General features: G+C 45.2%; 1 protein-coding gene across 1 annotated transcript in view; it reads right to left on the bottom strand.

Moving 5' to 3' along the window:
• rxfp2a (relaxin family peptide receptor 2a) overlaps positions 1 to 20,027 on the bottom strand; it is a 148,204-nt gene that overhangs the window by 75,416 nt on the left and 52,761 nt on the right. Inside the window, exons 6-7 of the mRNA XM_045717434.1 lie at positions 11,888 to 11,959; positions 4,763 to 4,834 (exon numbers count right to left, since the gene is read on the bottom strand). Coding sequence (XP_045573390.1) covers positions 4,763 to 4,834; positions 11,888 to 11,959 — 144 coding nt within the window. The remainder of the gene's footprint in view (positions 1 to 4,762; positions 4,835 to 11,887; positions 11,960 to 20,027) is intronic.

Genomic DNA, 20,027 nt, shown 5'->3' with positions numbered 1-20,027 from the left:
CTGAACTAGGTGTCTGACACCTGTGGGGAATGTTGTTACTGTACTAGGTGTCTGACACCTGTGGGGAATGTTGTTACTGTACTAGGTGTCTGACACCTGTGGAGAATGTTGTTACTGTACTAGGTGTCTGACACCTGTGGGGAATGTTGTTACTGTACTAGGTGTTTGACACTCTTGCTGCTGGTGAGTCTCTGATCCACCTCTATGCAGACGACACCATTCTGTATACATCTGGCCCTTCTTTGGACACTGTGCTAACAAACCTCCAAACGAGCTTCAACACCATACAACACTCCTTCCATGGTCTCCAACTGCTTTTAACTGCTAGTAAAACCAAATTCATGTTCTTCAACCCACACCCTCCCGCCTGACTAGCATCACTACTCTGGACGGTTCTGACCGAGAATATGTGGACAACTATAAATACCTAGGTGTCTGGTTAGACTGTAAACTCTCCTTCCAGACTCATATTAAGCATCTCCAATACAGAATTAAATCTAGAATCGGCTTCCTTTTTTGCTACAAAGCCTCCTTCACTCATGCTGCCAAACATACCCTCGTAATACTGACTATCCTACCGATCCTCGACTTCGGCGATGTCATTTACAAAATAGCCCCCAACACTCTACTCAGCAAACTGGATGTAGTCTATCACAGTGTCATCCGTTTTGTCACCAAAGCCCCATATTTGTAAGTCGCTTTGGATAAGAGCGTCTGCTAAATGACTTAAATGTAAATGTATATACTACCCACCACTGTGACCTGTATGCTCTCGTTGGCTGGTCCTCACTACAGTCATGGCCAAAAGTTTTGAGAATGACACAAATATTAATTTTCACAAAGTCTGCTGCCTCAGTTTGTATGATGGCAATTTGCATATACTCCAGAATGTTATGAAGAGTGATCAGATGAATTGCAAAGTCCCTCTTTGCCATGCAAATGAACTGAATCCCCCCCCCCCCAAAATTCCACTGCATTTTAGCCCTGCTACAAAAGGACCAGCTGGCATCATGTCAGTGATTCTCTCGTTAACACAGATTTGAGTGTTGACGAGGACAAGGCTGAAGATCACTCTGTCATGCTGATTGAGTTTGAATAACAGACTGGAAGCTTCAAAAGGAGGGTGGTGCTTGGAATCATTGTTCTTCCTCTGTCAACAATGGTTCCCTGCAAGGAAACGTGCCGTCATCATTGCTTTGCACAAAAAAGGGCTTCACAGGCAAGGATATTGCTGCCAGTAAGAGTGCACCTAAATCAACCATTTATCGGATCATCAAGAACTTCAAGGAGAGCGTTTCATTTGTTGTGAAGAAGGCTTCAGGGCGCCCGAGAAAGTCCAGCAAGTGCCAGGGCCATCTCCTAAAGTTGATTCAGCTGCAGGATCGGGGCACCACCAGTACAGAGCTTGCTCAGGAATGGCAGCAGGCAGGTGTGAGTGCATCTGCACGCACAGTGAGGCGAAGACTGTAGCTCAGTTGGTAGAGCATGGTGTTTGCAACGCCAGGGTTGTGGGTTTGCTTCCCACGGGGGGCCAGCACAGGGGGGGAAAAAAATGTATGAAATGTATGCATTCACAACTGTAAGTTGCTCTGGATAAGAGTGTCTGCTAAATGACTAAAAAAATGTCAAGAAGGGCAGCAAAGAAGCCACTTCTCTCCAGGAAATACATCAGGGACAGACTAATATTCTGCAAAAAGTACAGGGATTGGACTGCTGAGGACTGGGGTAAAGTCATTTTCTCTGATGAATCCCCTTTCCGATTTTTTGGGGCATCTGGAAAAAAGCTTGTCCGGAGAAGACAAGGTGAGCGCTGCCATCAGTCCTGTGTCATGCCAACAGTAAAGCATCCTGAGACCATTCATGTGTGGGGTTGCTTCTCAGCCAAGGGAGTGGGCTCACTCACAATTTTGCCTAAGAACACAGCCATGAATAAAGAATGGTACCAACACATCCTCCGAGAGCAACTTCTCCCAACCATCCAGGAACAGTTTGGTGATGAACAGTACCTTTTCCAGCATGATGGAGCACCTTGCCATAAGGCAAAAGTGATAACTAAGTGGCTCGGGGAACAAAACATCAATATTTTGGGTCCATGGCCAGGAAACTCCCCAGACCTTAATCTCATTGAGACCTTGTGGTCAATCCTTAAGAGGCGGGTGGACAAACAAAAACTCACAAATTCTGACAAACTCCAAGCATTGATTATGCAACAATGGGATGCCATCAGTCAGGTTGTGGCCCAAAAGTTAATTGACAGCATGCCAGGGCAGATTGCAGAAGTCTTGAAAAAGAAGGGTCAACACTGCGGATATTGACACTTTGCATCAACTTCATGTAATGGTCAATAAAAGCCTTTGACACTTATGAAATGCTTGTAATTATACTTCAGTATTCCATAGTAACATCTGACAAAAATATCTAAAGACACTGAAGCAGCAAACTTTGTGGAAATTAATATTTGTGTAATTCTCAAAACCTTTGGCCACGACTGTACAATTCAACATAATGACAGAGTGAAAACAGGTTTTTAGAATTTTGTTATTAAAATTACTTTTGGCCACGACTGTACATATCCATCGCCAAATCCACTGGCTCCAGGTCATCTATAAGTCTTTGCTAGGTAAAGCCCCGCCTTATCTCAGCTCACTGGTCACCATAGCAACACCCACCCGTAGCACGTGCTCCAGCAGGTCCAGCAGGTATATTTCACTGGTCATCGCCCAAAGCCAAAACTTCATTTGGCCGCCTTTCCTTCCAGTTCTCTGCCGCCAACGACTGGAACGAATTGCAAGAATCACTGAAGCTGGAGTCTTATATATCTCCCTCTCTAACTTTAAGCATCAGATGTCAGAGCAGCTTACCGATCATTGCACCTGTACACAGCCCATCTGTAAATTGCCCACCCAACTACCCCATCCCCATATTGTTATTTAGTTTTTGCTCCTTTGCACCCCAGTATCTCTACTTGCACATTCATCTTCTGCACATCTATCACTCCAGTGTTTAATTGCTAAATTGTAATTATTTTGCCACTATGGTCTATGTATTGCCTTACCTCCCTAATCTTACTGCATTTGCACACACTGTATATGCACTTTTCTATTGTGTTATTGACTGTGCGTTTGTTTATTCCATGTGTAACTCTGTGTTGTTTATGTCACACTGCTTTGCTTTATCTTGGCCAGGTCGCAGTTGTAAATGAGAACTTGTTCTCAACTGGCCTACCTGGTTAAATAAAGCTGAAAAAAAAATTACAATTAATATTAAATAAAAATGTACCCAACACCCTTTTCACTTTACCAATCATCTAATGATCACTGGGTTTATTATTGTCTAGTGCCTCTGAAGTTGTTCAGTTCATTATTATTGTAGGAGGTGTTATTGGTTGGGTGACTGGTGTTTATATGAGGTGCTTCTCCTTTCTTGCCACTGGCTATCTGGCCAGCAGGCTACCCTCTCTACTGGCTATCTGGCCTACAGGCTACCCTCTCTACTGGCTATCTGGCCTACAGGCTACCCTCTCTACTGGCTATCTGGCCTACAGGCTACCCTCTCTACTGGCTATCTGGCCTACAGGCTACCCTCTCTACTGGCTATCTGGCCAACAGGCTACCCTCTCTACTGGCTATCTGGCCAACAGGCTACCCTCTCTACTGGCTATCTGGCCAACAGGCTACCCTCTCTACTGGCTATCTGGCCAACAGGCTACCCTCTCTACTGGCTATCTGGCCAACTGGCTACCCTCTCTACTGGCTATCTGGCCAACAGGCTACCCTCTCTACTGGCTATCTGGCCAACAGGCTACCCTCTCTACTGGCTATCTGGCCAACAGGCTACCCTCTCTACTGGCTATCTGGCCTACAGGCTACCCTCTCTACTGGCTATCTGGCCAACAGGCTACCCTCTCTACTGGCTATCTGGCCAACAGGCTACCCTCTCTACTGGCTATCTGGCCAACAGGCTACCCTCTCTACTGGCTATCTGGCCAACAGGCTACCCTCTCTACTGGCTGTCTGGCCAACAGGCTACCCTCTCTACTGGCTATCTGGCCAACAGGCTACCCTCTCTACTGGCTATCTGGCCAACAGGCTACCCTCTCTACTGGCTATCTGGCCAACAGGCTACCCTCTCTACTGGCTATCTGGCCAACAGGCTACCCTCTCTACTGGCTATCTGGCCAACAGGCTACCCTCTCTACTGGCTGTCTGGCCAACAGGCTACCCTCTCTACTGGCTATCTGGCCAACAGGCTACCCTCTCTACTGGCTATCTGGCCAACAGGCTACCCTCTCTACTGGCTATCTGGCCAACAGGCTACCCTCTCTACTGGCTATCTGGCCAACAGGCGCTGTGATCAAATGGATCATGTTGAGCTGCATTCCTGTGTGGTAATGTGATATGTCTGGTGATATGGGCTCAGCTGGTTTCTGTTATTATCTGCTAGCTGCAGAACGGACCAAATCCCACCTTTGGTGGGTCTGTTGTATGAGGGAGAGCTTTGTATGCGTCTCTGTGTGTGGAGTAAAGATGGTCCAGAGTTTTTCCCCCCCTCTGGTTGCACATTTAACATTCTGATAGAAATTTGATGAGACAAATTTCAGTTTCCCTGCATTAGGGGAAAGGTTTAGGGTTAGGGTTTGTGGATAGCTTTAGGGTTAAGGTTAGGTTAAGGGTTAGGAGATTGGATTTTGAATGGAATCAATTGTTTTGGTCCCCACAAGGATAGTAAAACGTGTGCGTGTGTGTTTCGGCTTTGTACTCACAGCCACCATAAATTACGGAGATCACTGAACACGCCCAGTTTGAGAGATGAAATGGAGTTCACACTAAGAAACCTGAGAAAGACAGAGAGAGAGAGAGAGAGAGAGAGAGAGAGAGAGAGAGAGAGAGAGACAGAGAGACAGAGAGAGAGGAAAACACCTATTAATGAACGTTATTCCTTCTACACAACAGATAAATATATGAGAACATCATCCTCCATCCCCTCATTCCTTCCTCCTCCCTCCCTCCCTCCCTCCCTCCCTCCCTCCCTCCCTCCCTCCCTCCCTCCCTCCCTCCCTCCCTCCCTCCTCCTCCTCCCTCCCTCCCTCCCTCCCTCCCTCCCTCCCTCCCTCCTCCCTCCCTCCCTCCCTCCCTCCCTCCCTCCCTCCCTCCCTCCCTCCCTCCCTCCCTCCCTCCCTCCTCCCTCCCTCCCTCCCTCCCCTCATTCCTTCCTCCTCCTCCTCCCTCCTCCCTCCACCCCTCAACAATTAGTGACAGCTGTGCCGTTTAGATTGCACAAAAATAGTTAGTAAGAGATTTTCGATGTACCGATTCCATGGCACATGGTTTGTGAATACACAAAACAACTCTGGATTCAAAAGAGTTTTTCCAATTTAAATTGTTATACAAAATTCTTGCAACCAATTGAATGTATATATAATGTATAATGTATGTATATATATATATATATCCTGTTAGGGGTAGGGGGCAGTATTTACACGGCCGGATAAAAAACGTACCCGATTTAATCTGGTTATTACTACTGCCCAGAAACTACAATATGCATATAATTATTGGCTTTGGATAGAAAACACCCTAAAGTTTCTAAAACTGTTTGAATGGTGTCTGTGAGTATAACAGAACTCATATGGCAGGCAAAAACCTGAGAAGATTCCGAACAGGAAGTACCCTCACTGACCATTCCTTGGGCTTCTTGGCTCTGTTTATTGAACATTTAGGATCTTTGCTGTAACGTAACACTTCCTACGGCTCCCATAGGCTCTCAGAACCCGGGAAAAAGCTGAATGATGTAATTCCAGCCGCTGGCTGAAAAACTTTAGCGCCTTGGTTAAGTGGTCTATCAGAGGACCATCAGACTGAGGCTCGTGCACGAGGGGATCCCATGTTTTTATTTTCTCTCTCTTTGAACGTAAACACGCTTTCCCGGTCGGAATATTATCGCTTTTTTACGAGAAAAATGGCATAAAAATTGATTTTAAACAGCGGTTGACATGCTTCGAAGTACGGTAACGGAATATTTCGAATTTTTTTGTCACGAAACGCGTCGTGCGCGTCACCCTTCTTTACACTTCGGATAGTGTCTTGAACGCACGAACAAAACAGAGGATATTTGAACATAACTATGGATTATTTTGAACCAAACCAACATTTGTTATTGAAGTAGAAGTCCTGGGAGTGCATTCTGACGAAGTACAGCAAAGGTAATAACATTTTTAACATTTTTCTTATAGTAAATCTGACTTTGGTGAGGGCTAAACTTGGTGGGTGTCTAAATAGCTAGCCCTGTGATGCCGGGCTATCTACTGAGAATATTGCAAAATGTGCTTTCACCGAAAAGCTATTTTAAAATCGGACATAGCGAGTGCATAGAGGAGTTCTGTATCTTTAATTCTTAAAATAATTGTTACGTTTTATGTTTTTTTGTGAACGTTTATTGTGAGTAATTTAGTAAATTCACCGGAAGTTTGCGGGGGGTATGCTAGTTCTGAACGTCACATGCTAATGTAAAAAGCTGGTTTTTGATATAAATATGAACTTGATTGAACAAAACATGCATGTATTGTATAACATAATGTCCTAGGGTTGTCATCTGATGAAGATCATCAAAGGTTAGTGCTGCATTTAGCTGTGGTTTGGGTTTATGTGACATTATATGCTAGCTTGAAAAATGGGTGTCTGATTATTTCTGGCTGGGTACTCTGCTGACATAATCTAATGTTTTGCTTTCGTTGTAAAGCCTTTTTGAAATCGGACAGTGTGGTTAGATTAACGAGAGTCTTGTCTTTTAAATGGTGTAAAATAGTCATATGTTTGAGAAATTGAAGTAATAGCATTTCTAAGGTATTTGAATATCGCGCCACGGGATTACGCTGGCTGTTGAGTAGGTAGCCCATAGAGGCTAACAAATGAACAGACATACTAGAAAAACACAAACCCTTCTGCCACATCCTGACCAAAATACTAATACAATACTCCCTCTGCTGGTCAGGACGTGACAATTATGTGGTATTGTGATGTCATTATGGGGTATTGTGTGTAGATTGCTGAATGTTTTTTTGTTCAACCCATTTTAGAATAAGGCTGTAATGTAATAAAATGTGGAAAAAGTCAAGGGGCCTGAATACTTTCCGAAGGCACTGTAAATGTCACGTCCTGACCAATATAAGTTGTTATTTTCTATGGTAGAGTGGTCAGGGCGTGACCGGGGGTGTTTTTGTGTTCTATGTTTTCTATGTTGAAGTTCTAGTTTGTCTATTTCTACGTTGGGGTTTATTGGGTTGACCTCTCTGCGTCACGGTTTGTTGCTTTTTGCTTTTGTCTTTAAAATGGTGTAAAATAGTCATATGTTTAAGAAATTGAAGTAATAGCATTTCTAAGGTATTTGAATAACGCGCCACAGGATTCCACTGGCTGTTACGTAGGTGGGACGATTTCGTCCCACTGGCCCTAGAGAAGATATATATATATATATATATATATATATATATATATATATATATATATATATATATATATATATATATATCAGTACCAGTCAAAGGTTTGGACACACCTACTCATTCAAGGGTTTTTAATTATTTTTTACTATTTTCTACATTGGAAAAGAATAGTGAAGACATCAAAACTATGAAATAACACATATGGAATCATGTAGTAACCAAAAAAAGTGTTAAACAAATATTTTATATTTGAGATTCTTCACCCTTTGGCTTGACGACAACTTTGCATCAAGGTAAAATGCAGGTGAGCCTTTGCCCCAGCCTGAGGTCCTGAGCACTCTGGAGCAGGTTTTCATCAAGGATCTCTCTGTACATTGCTCCGTTCATCTTTCCCTCAATCCTGACTAGTCTCCCAGTCCCTGCCGCTGAAAAACATCCACACAGCATGATGCTGCCACCACCATGCTTCACTGTAGGGATGGTGCCAGGTTTCCTCCAGACGTGACGTTTGGCATTCAGGCCAAAGAATTCAATCTTGGTTTCTTTAGACCAGAGAATCTTGTTCCTCATGGTCTGAGAGTCTTTAGGTGCCTTTTGGCAAACTCCAAGCGGGCTGTCGTGTGCCTTTTACTGAGGAGTGGATTCCGTCTGGCAGCTCTACCATAAAGGCCTGATTGGTGGAATGCTGCAGAGATGGTTGTCCTTCTGGAAGGTTCTCCCATCTCCACAGAGGAACTCTCGATGGTCACTCTGTTAGAGTGTTCTTGATCAACTCCCTGACCAAGGACCTTCTCCCCAATTGCTCAGTTTGGCCGGGCGGCCAGCTCTAGGAGGAGTCTTGTTGGTTCTGTACTTCTTTCATTTAAGAATGATGGAGGCCACTGTGTTCATGGGGACCTTTAATGCTGCAGAAATGTTTTGGTACACTTCCCCAGATCTGTGCCTCGACATAATCCTGCCTCGGGGGTCTACTGACAGTTCCTTTGACCTCATGGCTTGGGTTTTTCGTCTGGCTCTGGTGAACATTCCCCTAAACTATTCAATACAATTCCTTATTATATTCTGTGTGCTGTCATTCAGCCAGTACTCCATTGAAGTATATATTATATATATAGGGAATTGGGTGACCTTTGAGTCACATCTCCAGACTGTATTTACAGCCTGTATGTTAAAGCTGACGCACGGTCTAGTTTCAGCCATGCTTTATGGAGAGAGGATATTGCCATTACTGTGTGTCTGGGCTGGTACATGCTTTATGGCTATATGCTATGAGATAATAATATGAGATGGATAACAGTTGTAATTTAGGGGGATATTTAACGGTCTCCTGGTACTTTACTTTTATGTCCCAATGACGAGTGTTGCATTCCACTTATAAAGTAGACTTGCAGGAATAACTGCATTATCTATCATCACAGACAGACAGAAAGAGAGACAGACAGAAAGAGAGAGACAGACAGAAAGAGAGAGACAGACAGAAAGAGAGACAGACAGACAGACAGACAGACAGACAGACAGACAGACAGACAGACAGACAGACAGACAGACAGACAGACAGACAGACAGACAGACAGACAGACAGACAGACAGACAGACAGACAGACAGACAGAGTGACAGAAAGACAGAGAGAGACAGACAGAGAGAGACAGAGAGAATGAGAGACAGAAAGAGAGACAGAGAGAGAGAGACAGAAAGAGAGACAGAGAGAGACAGAGAGAGAGACAGAGAGAGAGAGACAGAGAGAATGAGAGACAGAGAGAGAGACAGAGAGAGAGACAGAGAGAGAGAGACAGAAAGAGAGACAGAGAGACAGATAGAGAGACAGAGAGAGAGAGACAGAGAGAGACAGAGAGAGAGACAGAGAGAGAGAGACAGAGAGAGACAGAGAGAGAGAGACAGAGAGAGACAGAGAGAGAGACAGAGAGAGAGAGACAGAGAGAGACAGAGAGAGAGACAGAGAGAGAGACAGAGAGAATGAGAGACAGAGAATGAACATTACAAAAGGAGAAAGGTTAAAATAACATAGTTATAATAACTTTTCTGTAGGATACGATGTTAAGTATAGTTATTAGATAAATATGGCTACGATGCCCTAGATGAGAAAGTTGAATGACTTTTACACTGAGACACTTTGACATTTACAGAGAGAATTTGACTTTTAACAATTTAATGGAAACCAGTAGGGTCTCTATTTTCGGCTGCCTTTAAACCAGCGCATTTGTCAAACGCACGCTCGTTGCCAAGTTTGCCTTGTTAAAGCTAGTCAATCAATCAATCAAATGTATTTATAAAGCCCTTTTTACATCAGCCGATGTCACAAAGTGCTGTACAGAAACCCAGCCTAAAACCCCAAACAGCAAGCAATGCAGATGTAGAAGCACGGTGGCTAGGAAAAACTCCCTAGAAAGGCCAAAATCTAGGAAGAAACCTAGAGAGGAACCAGGCCAGTCCTCTTCTGGCTGTGCCGGGTGGAGATTATAACAGTACATGGCCAAGATGTTCAAATGTTCATAGATGACCAGCAGGGTCAAATAATAATAATCACAGTAGGTGTCGAGGGTGCAACAGGTCAGCATCTCAGGAGTAAATGTCAGTTGGCTTTTCATAGCCGATCATTCAGAGTTCAAGACAGCAGGTGTGGTAGAGAGAGAGAGTAGAAAACAGCATATCCGAAAGTGCAAAGTAGAAATATAAATAATGGGGTGCAAAGGAGCAAAATAAATAAATAAATAAAAACAGTAGGGGAAGAGGTAGTTGTTTGGGTTGTGGACCCTCCTTGGTTGGGGACAGATCTAGGCTGTAGGCCCTCCTTGGTTGGGGACAGATCTAGGTTGTGGACCCTCCTTGGTTGGGGACAGATCTAGGTTGTGGACCCTCCTTGGTTGGGGACAGATCTAGGTTGTAGACCCTCCTTGGTTGGGGACAGATCTAGGTTGTGGGCCCTCCTTTGTTGGGGACAGATCTAGGTTGTGGGCCCTCCTTGGTTGGGGACAGATCTAGGTTGTGGGCCCTCCTTGGTTGGGGACCGATCTAGGCTGTGGACCCTGCTTGGTTGGGGACAGATCTAGGCTGTAGACCCTCCTTGGTTGGGGACAGATCTAGGCTGTGGACCCTCCTTGGTTGGGGACAGATCTAGGCTGTGGACCCTCCTTGGTTGGGGACAGATCTAGGCTGTAGGCCCTCCTTGGTTGGGGACAGATCTAGGTTGTGGGCCCTCCTTGGTTGGGGACCGATCTAGGCTGTGGACCCTGCTTGGTTGGGGACAGATCTAGGTTGTAGACCCTCCTTGGTTGGGGACAGATCTAGGCTGTAGACCCTCCTTGGTTGGGGACAGATCTAGGCTGTGGACCCTCCTTGGTTGGGGACAGATCTAGGCTGTGGACCCTCCTTGGTTGGGGACAGATCTAGGCTGTGGACCCTCCTTGGTTGGGGACAGATCTAGGTTGTGGACCCTCCTTGGTTGGGGACAGATCTAGGCTGTGGACCCTCCTTGGTTGGGGACAGATCTAGGCTGTAGGCCCTCCTTGGTTGGGGACAGATCTAGGCTGTAGACCCTCCTTGGTTGGGGACAGATCTAGGCTGTGGACCCTCCTTGGTTGGGGACAGATCTAGGTTGTGGACCCTCCTTGGTTGGGGACAGATCTAGGCTGTAGACCCTCCTTGGTTTGGGACAGATCTAGGCTGTGGGCCCTCCTTGGTTGGGGACAGATCTAGGCTGTAGACCCTCCTTGGTTTGGGACAGATCTAGGCTGTGGGCCCTCCTTGGTTGGGGACAGATCTCGGTTGTGGACCCTCCTTGGTGACCGTAGGAATATGCATATATGTAAATGAATATGTAAATGTAAATGAATATGTAAAGCAAGAACACCCGCAGACACATTCCCTGAAACAGCAGTTCTGTCTTTATCAACATAAAACGGTATTGTTGTAAATTAGGAGTATTTTCTGTCTGTGTCTCTCTCAATCAATTCAATTCAAATGATTTTATTGGCATGGGAAACACATATTTACATTGCCCCCCCTTCTCTCTCTCTCTCTCTCTCTCTCTCTCTCTCTGCCTCTCTCTGCCTCTCTTTCCCCACCCTTCCCTCTCTCTCTTTCTACCTCTCTCCCTCTCTCCCTCCCTCTCCCCAACTCTCTCTCTTTCTTCCTCTCTCCCTCGCTCCCTCCCTCTCCCCACCTCTCTCTCTTTCTACCTCTCTCCCTCTCTCCCTCCCTCCCTCCCTCCCTCTCCCCACCTCTCTCTCTTTCTACCTCTCTCCCTCACTCACTCTCTCCCTCCCTCTCCCTCTTTCTACCTCTCTCTCTCCCTCCCTCTCACCCTCCCTCTCCCCACCTCTCTTTCTCTCTCCCTCTCTTTCCCCACCCCACCCCACTCTCTCTCTGTCTCTCTCTCTGTCCCCCTCTGTCTTCAGTAAGTGGTAAAGAGGTATGTCAGTACTCACAGTTTCTCTAGTTTGTAGAGTCCACTGAAGGCTTGACTGGAGATTATCTGGATGCTGTTGTTCTGTAGGAACCTGGGAGAAGAAACAAACAAAAGCACATCGTTAAGTCAAGCACAGCGGTTCAACATTCCTTCACCAGGAACTAGTAAACATAATTGTTAATGGCCTTCCCGTTCTAAAATAACATTAAGTCATTCAGGTTGTGGTACATAACATATGTTTCTAGCTGCAACACAACCCAGTACAGTCACAACCCAGTACAGTGTTAACCCAGTACAGTCACAACCCAGTACAGTCCCAACCCAGTACAGTCCCAACCCAGTACAGTGTTAACCCAGTACAGTGTTAACCCAGTACAGTCACAACCCAGTACAGTCACAACCCAGTACAGTGTTAACCCAGTACAGTCACAACCCAGTACAGTCCCAACCCAGTACAGTGTTAACCAAGTACAGTCACAACCCAGCACAGTCCCAACCCAGTACAGTCCCAACCCAGTACAGTGTTAACCCAGTACAGTCCCAACCCAGTAAAATGTTAACCCAGTACAGTCCCAACCCAGTACAGTCCCAACCCAGTACAGTCACAACCCAGTACAGTCCCAAACCAGTACAGTCCCAACCCAGTACAGTCACAACCCAGTACAGTCACAACCCAGTACAGTCCTAAACCAGTACAGTCCCTACCCAGTACAGTCCCTACCCAGTACAGTCCCAACCCAGTACAGTCCCAACCCAGTACAGTGTTAACCCAGTACAGTCCCAACCAAGTACAGTGTTAACCAAGTACAGTCGCAACCCAGCACAGTCGCAACGCAGCACAGTCGCAACCCAGCACAGTCCCAACCCAGCACAGTCCCAACCCAGCACAGTCCCAACCCAGTACAGTCCCAACCCAGTACAGTCCCAACCCAGTACAGTCCCAACCCAGTAAAGTGTTAACCCAGTACAGTCCCAACCCAGTACAGTGTTAACCCAGTACATTGTTAACCCAGTACAGTCCCAAACCAGTACAGTCCCAACCCAGTACAGTCCCAACCCAGCACAGTCCCAACCCAGTACAGTCCCAACCCAGTAAAGTGTTAACCCAGCACAGTCCCAACCCAGTACAGTCCCAACCAAGTACAGGGTTAACCCAGTACAGTCCCAACGCAGTACAGTCCCAACCCAGTACAGTCACAACCCAGTATGGTGTTAACCCAGTATAGTGTTAACCCAGTATAGTGTTAACCCAGTACAGTCACAACCCAGTACAGTCCCAACCCAGTACAGTCACAAACCAGTACAGGGTTAACCCAGTACAGTCACAAACCAGTACAGTGTTAACCCAGTACAGTGTTAACCCAGTACAGACTTAACCCAGTACAGTCCCAACCCAGTACAGTGTTAACCCAGTACAGTGTTAACCCAGTACAGTGTTAACCCAGTACAGTTCCAACCCAGTACAGTGTTAACCCAGTACAGTGTTAACCCAGTACAGTCCAAACCCAGTACAGTGTTAACCCAGTACAGTCCAAACCCAGTACAGTCCAAACCCAGTACAGTGTTAACCCAGTACAGTGTTAACCCAATACATTGTTAACCCAGTACAGTGTTAACCCAGTAAAGTGTTAACCCAGTACAGTCCCAACCCAGTACAGTGTTAACCCAGTACAGTGTTAAGCCAGTACAGTGTTAATCCAGTACAGTGTTAATCCAGTTGGAATGGATTCCAACCCAGTACAGTCCCAACCCAGTACAGTGTTAACCCAGTACAGTGTTAACCCAGTACAGTGTTAACCCAGTACAGTGTTAATCCAGTTGGAATAGATTCCAACCCAGTACAGTCCCAACCCAGTACAGTGTTAACCCAGTACAGTCCCAACCCAGTACAGTGTTAACCCAGTACAGTGTTAACCCAGTACAGTGTTAACCCAGTACAGTCCCAACCCAGTACAGTGTTAACCCAGTACAGTGTTAAGCCAGTACAGTGTTAATCCAGTTGGAATGGATTCCAACCCAGTACAGTCCCAACCCAGTACAGTGTTAACCCAGTACAGTCCCAACCCAGTACAGTCCCAACCCAGTACAGTCCCAACCAAGTACAGGGTTAACCCAGTACAGTCCCAACGCAGTACAGTCCCAACGCAGTACAGTCCCAACCCAGTATGGTGTTAACCCAGTATAGTGTTAACCCAGTATAGTGTTAACCCAGTACAGTCACAACCCAGTACAGTCCCAACCCAGTACAGTCACAAACCAGTACAGGGTTAACCCAGTACAGTCACAAACCAGTACAGTGTTAACCCAGTACAGTGTTAACCCAGTACAGACTTAACCCAGTACAGTCCCAACCCAGTACAGTGTTAACCCAGTACAGTGTTAACCCAGTACAGTGTTAACCCAGTACAGTTCCAACCCAGTACAGTGTTAACCCAGTACAGTGTTAACCCAGTACAGTCCAAACCCAGTACAGTGTTAACCCAGTACAGTCCAAACCCAGTACAGTCCAAACCCAGTACAGTGTTAACCCAGTACAGTGTTAACCCAATACATTGTTAACCCAGTACAGTGTTAACCCAGTAAAGTGTTAACCCAGTACAGTCCCAACCCAGTACAGTGTTAACCCAGTACAGTGTTAAGCCAGTACAGTGTTAATCCAGTACAGTGTTAATCCAGTTGGAATGGATTCCAACCCAGTACAGTCCCAACCCAGTACAGTGTTAACCCAGTACAGTGTTAACCCAGTACAGTGTTAACCCAGTACAGTGTTAACCCAGTACAGTGTTAATCCAGTTGGAATAGATTCCAACCCAGTACAGTGTTAACCCAGTACAGTCCCAACCCAGTACAGTGTTAACCCAGTACAGTGTTAACCCAGTACAGTCCCAACCCAGTACAGTGTTAACCCAGTACAGTGTTAACCCAGTACAGTCCCAACCCAGTACAGTGTTAATCCAGTACAGTGTTAACCCAGTACAGTCCCAACCCAGTACAGTGTTAACCCAGTACAGTGTTAAGCCAGTACAGTGTTAACCCAGTACAGTGTTAACCCAGTACAGTCCCAACCCAGTACAGTGTTAACCCAGTACAGTGTTAACCCAGTACAGTGTTAACCCAGTACAGTGTTAACCCAGTACAGTGTTAAGCCAGTACAGTGTTAACCCAGTACAGTGTTAACCCAGTACAGTCCCAACCCAGTACAGTGTTAACCCAGTACAGTGTTAACCCAGTACAGTGTTAACCCAGTACAGTCCCAACCCAGTAAAGTGTTAACCCAGTACAGTCCCAACCCAGTACAGTGTTAACCCAGTACATTGTTAACCCAGTACAGTCCCAAACCAGTACAGTCCCAACCCAGTACAGTCCCAACCCAGCACAGACCCAACCCAGCACAGTCCCAACCCAGTACAGTCCCAACCCAGTAAAGTGTTAACCCAGCACAGTCCCAACCCAGTACAGTCCCAACCAAGTACAGGGTTAACCCAGTACAGTCCCAACGCAGTACAGTCCCAACCCAGTACAGTCACAACCCAGTATGGTGTTAACCCAGTATAGTGTTAACCCAGTATAGTGTTAACCCAGTACAGTCACAACCCAGTACAGTCCCAACCCAGTACAGTCACAAACCAGTACAGGGTTAACCCAGTACAGTCACAAACCAGTACAGTGTTAACCCAGTACAGTGTTAACCCAGTACAGACTTAACCCAGTACAGTCCCAACCCAGTACAGTGTTAACCCAGTACAGTGTTAACCCAGTACAGTGTTAACCCAGTACAGTTCCAACCCAGTACAGTGTTAACCCAGTACAGTGTTAACCCAGTACAGTCCAAACCCAGTACAGTGTTAACCCAGTACAGTCCAAACCCAGTACAGTCCAAACCCAGTACAGTGTTAACCCAGTACAGTGTTAACCCAATACATTGTTAACCCAGTACAGTGTTAACCCAGTAAAGTGTTAACCCAGTACAGTCCCAACCCAGTACAGTGTTAACCCAGTACAGTGTTAAGCCAGTACAGTGTTAATCCAGTACAGTGTTAATCCAGTTGGAATGGATTCCAACCCAGTACAGTCCCAACCCAGTACAGTGTTAACCCAGTACAGTGTTAACCCAGTACAGTGTTAACCCAGTACAGTGTTAACCCAGTACAGTGTTAATCCAGTTGGAATAGATTCCAACCCAGTACAGTCCCAACCCAGTACAGTGTTAACCCAGTACAGTCCCAACCCAGTACAGTGTTAACCCAGTACAGTGTTAACCCAGTACAGTGTTAACCCAGTACAGTCCCAACCCAGTACAGTGTTAACCCAGTACAGTGTTAACCCAGTACAGTCCCAACCCAGTACAGTGTTAATCCAGTACAGTGTTAACCCAGTACAGTCCCAACCCAGTACAGTGTTAACCCAGTACAGTGTTAAGCCAGTACAGTGTTAACCCAGTACAGTCCCAACCCAGTACAGTGTTAACCCAGTACAGTGTTAACCCAGTACAGTGTTAACCCAGTACAGTGTTAACCCAGTACAGTGTTAAGCCAGTACAGTGTTAACCCAGTACAGTGTTAACCCAGTACAGTCCCAACCCAGTACAGTGTTAACCCAGTACAGTGTTAACCCAGTACAGTGTTAACCCAGTACAGTGTTAACCCAGTACAGTCCCAACCCAGTACAGTCCCAACCCAGTACAGTCCCAACCCAGTACAGTGTTAACCCAGTACAGTGTTAACCCAGTACAGTGTTAACCCAGTACAGTGTTAACCCAGTACAGTGTCAACCCAGTACAGTGTTAACCCAGTACAGTGTTAAGCCAGTACAGTGTTAATCCAGTTGGAATGGATTCCAACCCAGAGGTGGTGGCAGGGTTTATCCGCCCGTCTAGTGCTTAACAGCATGGTGAAGGTCTTTATAGTCAATCACACATGACTTGTTAGGTGTGTGTGTGTGTGTGTGTGTGTGTGTGTGTGTGTGTGTGTGTGTGTGTAACTTAATGAATAAAGGATGAGGATCATAATGAAACACACACACACACACACACACACACACACACACACACACACACACACAAACCCCATATTCCATCCATCTGGACCACAATAACAGACTCTCTGGTGAATAACTAATACCGGATATGCAAATTGCATCTCTTTGATAAACGCTGTAAACAAACTCTAACATGACCTACGAACCTTTGCCTTAATTCAAACTGGGGGAGGCGGGTGTGGGGAGTAGTAACATAAATTATGATATTACTCCTCACTGTTCCAGACAGGGTAGGTCACAGGGAAGATTGAAAACCACAAACAGCAAGAATCTAGACAGCCACAAGCCCGGGACAATCCGCTGTCCCAGCTACTATGGCTAACCGCGTTGCGGGCTGCGTTCGAGCACTCAAGAAAACCCTGCTAGCTTAATAAGCAGCTAGCTATCAGCTAGGGCCAAATAGCTCATCAGACCCGGCCTTGGTCGGCAGGATCACTGGACAGATAGTAGTGGTCCCAGAGACTGATACCATCCACGTCGCACGATCTCAAACTCAAAAAAGTAGCTAACTAACTAACTAAAAAAAAACATTTCAATACACTTTCAAAGCAACAAACTTTCCAAAACATTTTGCCATGTCTAATTTATATTCATCTGATATTTGAGTGATTTAAAAACATTTTTTTTAAATGACAACAATATCTATGGGCTAAAAACAACTAAAACAAGCATTAGCTGACATGGACTAGTTGATCTGGACATTTCTAACGTTATAAATAAATATTCAACGATTAACAAGAGGAAAACCGATGACACACAACCTAATTTCTGAAAAATAGACCTTGTGCATTCTACTATTACGCCGTTCAAGAGTAAAGTTAAAAGCTGGATTGAGTTCCTTCAAAAGTATTTTTTATTTTTTTTTTCAATGTATGGCCCAACCTCTTCACCGCTAGGCTACCTCCAACCTGATGAATAAAAAACGGATAAATAGGAGTCACGCAATGTGCATTCCTGTGTGTGTGTGTGTGTGTGTGTGTGTGTGTGTGTGTGTGTGTGTGTGTGTGTGTGTGTGTGTGTGTGTGTGTGTGTGTGTGTGTGTGTGTGTGTGTGTGTGTGTGTGTGTGTGTGTGTGTATATATAGGTCTGTGTGTGTTTGTTTGTGTTTTTCTGTGTGTGATTGATAGTAGCTATATTAAATAGTGAATCTCTCCCTGAGAGATGTCAGATAATGTTATTACAGATCACTATATGACAGTGTTAGTGTGTAAAATATGAAAACATTACTCTTTCCCAGACTAACGGACTGCACCTGGGACCTGCGTTGGAATACATGTGATTGGATGAGCCGCCACAGAAGGGAAGAAAAAAAAACACAAGCTATATATATATATATATATATATATATATATATATATTTTACCTTTTATCTAAACCAAGAAGTCCCACTGAGACAAGGACATTTCAGTATGTGTCACAAGGGATTTGGGGTTAAAACGCAAAAAAGACAGACGTCCCTATGCAACAAAAGTATCTTGGTTTTAGATGGTTTTAGGCTTTTGACAAGCGGCCTTAGTCTTGAGTTTTAGATGTTGACCTACATCCTGGTAAAAACGTTTTGTTACCCCATAATCATTCAAGGGTTATTCTTTATTTTTACGATTTTATGATCAGAGTATTTTGGGTAATTATTCATCATTTTCGGGTGTCCGTAGGCATTTTATGTCAGTCAGTCATGCGTGAGGTTCTATGTCAGTGTTGTCAAACTCATTCTATAGAGGGCCTGGTGTCCGTGAGTTTGAGTTTTTTCCTTTCAATTAAGACCTAGACAACAATGTGAAGGGAGTTCCTTACTAATTAGTGACTGTTACGGATACAGGTAGTGTGTATCCTGTATTTGTATTTCTTTTCTCTCCTTCTCCTCCTCACAGGTGACAATCATCATTCTCCCAATCAGTCACCAATCAGAAGACACCTGCTCCTCTTCCCTCACCCAATCACAGCCCCTTTCCCTTGGTTTAAAAACCCAGTCAGTTGTTTTCTCCCCAGATCAATCTTTGTGTTCATTCTCAATCTCTCTCTCTCTGGATTGATCTCTCTTGTTTTGCTCCTACATGTCACATTTGTCTGGTTATCCTGTGAGTATTGTTTTGTTGTTTGACTGTTTGTTTGCCGGTGGGAAAAGGGGGTACCAAGACAAGTCGCCCATGGGCATACATTACCCGTAGGAATACTGTGTCTAAGTACCCTAGTTAGAACTGGGCGGACCACCCACTGTATTTTACTGGTTAGTTAGCTAGCTGTTCCTGAAGTAGGCTAGTCTAGTTTAGGGGTGTTTTTGGATTATTGTTTCTTTGCTTGGGTCCAGCTCAGCCCCTTTTCTCACACCCCTTTACTGTGTGTTTAAAATAAACCTTTTGAGTTTGACGGTAGATTTCAGTTGTCTGTGGTTTTTGTTCTCACTGTTACTTGTCACGATTATAATTTGCATGATTTATGTTACGGGTCTCGTTTCCATCCCCCCCCCTAGACTGCAGGGCCAAAGGGATTCGTAACAGTGACCTTAATTCATCAATCAAGTACAAGGGAGGAGCGAAAACCTGCAGACACTTGTCCCTCCGCGTAATGAGTTTGACACTTTTTTTTCCACGTGGTCTAAACTCAATTGGCTGGTTTGCCTGTCTATAACGAGAAGGGGCGGGCAATACTTAGATCCTGCAGCTCTGATTGGATAGAGTGAAGCTGTGTTTCGCCATCCAGTCGCTTCATAATTTCACCCAATCATTTTTCCTTGCATGTTTTGGATCTGATCATCTAGGATTGCTGCTTCCTGCTACTATGATAAATAACACGGCGAGGATGTTTACTAATCAAGCTATCAATGTGCGTAATATCTAACAAGCGTGGTGATGGGGAAATATGATGAAACGCTGATGCGCATTCTGACTGAATGAGAGCCATCTTGACTGCCTCACTGCAGGTTGAGGACAGACACACCCACCCCTCCGCGCTGTTCCTAATCTGTAGCATTTTTTTTTTTTTGCAGTCAGAACGTGCTGAGAGGTACTTTGTCAATTTAGTTTTTTTTGTTGGCATTCCTACTATCAACTGTCAACTTACACATACGATTGTTGGTAAACCCAGGACTTAAAACCCTACAGCTGGGCTACTCAATTCCAGTT

Source organism: Salmo salar, chromosome ssa04 (genome assembly GCF_905237065.1).
Source record: "Salmo salar chromosome ssa04, Ssal_v3.1, whole genome shotgun sequence".
Classification (NCBI taxonomy): Eukaryota; Metazoa; Chordata; class Actinopteri; order Salmoniformes; family Salmonidae; genus Salmo; species Salmo salar.
The sequence above is the reverse complement of the archived record's forward strand: the minus strand, read 5'-3'. Positions and strand labels throughout refer to the sequence as shown.